The sequence below is a fragment of the Capsicum annuum genome, chromosome 1 (assembly GCF_002878395.1).
Source record: "Capsicum annuum cultivar UCD-10X-F1 chromosome 1, UCD10Xv1.1, whole genome shotgun sequence".
Taxonomy (NCBI): domain Eukaryota; kingdom Viridiplantae; phylum Streptophyta; class Magnoliopsida; order Solanales; family Solanaceae; genus Capsicum; species Capsicum annuum.
The window spans coordinates 255,227,409-255,230,717 of record NC_061111.1 but is presented as its reverse complement, the minus strand read 5'-3'; the positions used below and the strand labels follow the sequence as shown (position 1 = coordinate 255,230,717).

Here is a 3,309-nt window from a genome sequence, read left to right as displayed (position 1 = left end):
CATCTTAAACGCTACGGAGGAGTTTGATGCAACATTTTGCATTGGGCTTGGAGGGCATGGAAGAGTTTACAAGGTCAACCTCCCATCATTAGGGACTATAGCTGTGAAGAGACTTCACTCTTCATTTTAGATCAATACACATCCCAAAAGCTTCGTGAATGAAGTAAGGGCATTGACTGGGATTAAGCACCGGAACATTGTGAACCTCTATGGCTATTGTTCGTATGCACAACACTCGTTCTTGGTTTACGAGTATGCGAAGAGGGGGAGTTTGTCTAGTATTTTAAGCAATGAAGTTGAGTCCAAGAAACTGGATTGGCTTAAAAGGGTGAATATCATCAAAGGCGTTGCGTTTGCTTTATCTTACATGCACTGTAACGCCCCGTAAAAGGCATGCATAGATTAGTCTTTAATATTGAGCTCTTAGACTTAATGACTTAAAATTTTTTAAGTGTAAAATGAGACTTAGTCATTTTAGCTGGCAATCTTCGGGATACAACTTTTCAACCTTCCCGGCATCCGTTTTTAGATTTTCAAGTTGAGTTACGATCGGAAAAGATCATAGTGCATCTCGGATAAGTTTCGGAATTTTTCGGAACGCATAAGGCTGCGTTTGGATTTCAAAACAATAGCAAAACATATAGCCTATTGCCCAGTTTTCAGCATTTCAGGGTCAACTTCAAACAATCATAACTCCCTGTATATAATAAACTGTGAGATATAATATATCAAACGAAAGCACTTTGAGTCTTCTTTCAAATGCAGTTTTTTAATCCAATTTGATTATATGAGTAAAGAGTTATAATCGATTTACTCCAGACTATCAAACTGTCAACTGAGGGACAGATTTGACCTTAATTGTTCCTTAGGGGTATTTTGGTCATCCTTCACCCCTATATATACCACCAACACGGGATTTTATCCCTCAAACACCAAAATACACCTTCATTCATCAAAATTGCTCAAGAACACTCCTTAGGGTTTCAAAATAAAAACCCAAATAGTTCAAGATTCGACCGTAGGCTTCAAGAAGCACCTATCATATTCGCATATAGAGATACGTGGGGTTATCCAAAAATCTCATGGGTGTAGTTTTATGAACATGCATGCTTTTAAATAGGGGTTTTCAATCAAATGCTAATAACTTGCTTTCAATATGATTTCTAAGTCATTTTTCTTTATGACATGGGAATCATTTGCCTATATACTTCAATGGTTGAAACCATGCATATGTGATTTGAGATTTTCCATGGAAGTTTGATAAATATGAATGATAAATTGCTTTCAAATTTCCATGATAATGTCTTGATACCCCATATCATATTGTGACCAACAAAAGAGAGCATGAATTTGAAATAATTATTGTTCACCACTTGTAAATGATGAAGCACCTTGGTTTTTACGTGATTATGCATATGTGGATGTGATATTGATGACTTGCAAGTCGGGTATAACGATACCCTACAGAATATGATATGTGATTGAATCAGATGAAATTCGAATGCATTGATTTTACATGAGATAGGTGGATACCCGAAGAAGGCGTTTGAGCGAAAGGGCTCATTGCTAGAAAACGTGTTTGCCGACAAGAAAATTTGGTACCAGGCTAAGTGATCTTGTGTACTTGACTATATGTCATTCCCAAATTGGGACTATAGGTAGGAGCCCGGGCTAAGTGGTGTTGGGCACTACCAGTGGGTCGAGACACCATGCTTCGTGGTCTTGTGTGTCTCTCCCTCACTTATACTCTAATCTCGGCGGCAACCGAGGTTGGGCAGTTGGTGTAAATTATGTAGGGTATTCCACCTAGCTCAGTTGCATTTCATTGTTGTTGAGAAACTATTGCATTACGCTCAAGTGTTTTCAAATGATTTGATACGAAATTGCTTTATAATGGCTCTCAACCATATTTTATAAAAATATTATGTTTTGTTTTGATATCTCTGCGTGCCAGTACTTTTGTGCTGAGCCCCTCCCCTCTCCAACCTCTCAGGTTCAGAGGCCCAGTCTAGGAGTCAAGAGAATCAGTAGATCATTCAGACAGAGTTGCAGAGACAAGTGGTGAGCCTTCTATGTTTCGGAAGGTCTTATGTGCTGCAGTCCTTTAGCTTATATTTAGTTTTGGGGTCTACCGGGGGCCTTGTCCCAGTTTATATACAGTTACTTGACTCAGTCATTTATTAGAGATTTTCGCAAATAGTTGTTTAGAGGTTGATTGATGTTGGGGAAACCTTATTTCCCCGTTATTGTTTCTTTTCATATTTATGACCATGTTTTCGAATTATTGTGCTTCTTCCGCATTACTTTAATCATATGAACTAGGTGCATGATTACCAAACAGATAGGGGTGTTTTGGGCCTTCATGGTTTGAAATGCTCATCACGGCCAGGCCCTGGTTCGGGTCGTGACATGCACCAGGATTGTTCACCGCCGATTGTTCATCGAGACATATCAAGCAGTAATGTTTTGCTTGATTCCGAGTACGAAGCTCGTGTTTCAGATTTTGGCATAGCTAAGCTTCTCAAGCCAGACTCATCCAACTTCACTGCGCTTGCAGGCACATATGGCTACGTTGCACCTGGTAGGGTCTAACTTTAATTTTATCCTTTTTTTCAAACACACTTTAAAAGTTCTTAATCTGATTTGCGCGTTTAAATCGTGTTGTTTTAGAGCTTGCATATACAATGAAGGTTACAAAAATGTGTGACGTCTATAGCTTTGGAGTATTAGCATTGGAGATAATCAAAGGAAAGCATCCTGGTGAGTACATTACTGTGCTAGCAAATTCATCTACTATGGATCATCATGTGCAACTTAGTGATTTTCTAGATGAACGCCTTCCGTATCCTGAAGATAGAGTAAATGAACTTTTGGTTTTTATCATCAAGATAGCAAGCTCTTGTTTGGTTGAAACTCAAAAATCAAGGCCAACAATGCAATTCATCTCTCATAAGTTATCATCAATGGATGCTTACGCCCACCCATATTCATGTAAGGCAAGCTTTCTAATTCCGTAAAGTGTCTTTGAATGAAAATGTATGTATAGCTTTTGACCCACGACGAAATTATTACCGGGTCTAGTATTTTTGTATTGTTAGGGTGCTTGTGTGGTTTATTGTATTAGTGTGTACAATTTTGAAGGTAATTGTTCCTTGTACCAAAGAGTAAACAAAAAAAAAACAAGCTTCATGTTTTCTAAGTACTGATTTTATATAGAGGATTTACTAGTCTGCATCGTTTAGTAATTTGAAGGTGAGCCTTGGAGTAACTGGTAAAGTTGCTGCCATGTGACCAGGAGGTCACGGGTTC

General features: G+C 38.5%; 1 protein-coding gene across 1 annotated transcript in view; it reads left to right on the top strand.

The window, feature by feature from the left end:
* LOC107863388 (PTI1-like tyrosine-protein kinase 2) overlaps window positions 1–3,037 on the top strand; it is an 8,771-nt gene extending 5,734 nt beyond the window's left edge. Inside the window, exons 6-8 of the mRNA XM_047413497.1 lie at window positions 131–367; window positions 2,410–2,581; window positions 2,671–3,037. Of these exons, the coding sequence (XP_047269453.1) occupies window positions 131–367; window positions 2,410–2,581; window positions 2,671–3,017 (756 nt within the window). The 3' untranslated portion in view covers window positions 3,018–3,037. The remainder of the gene's footprint in view (window positions 1–130; window positions 368–2,409; window positions 2,582–2,670) is intronic.
* Window positions 3,038–3,309: the final 272 nt, after the last annotated feature.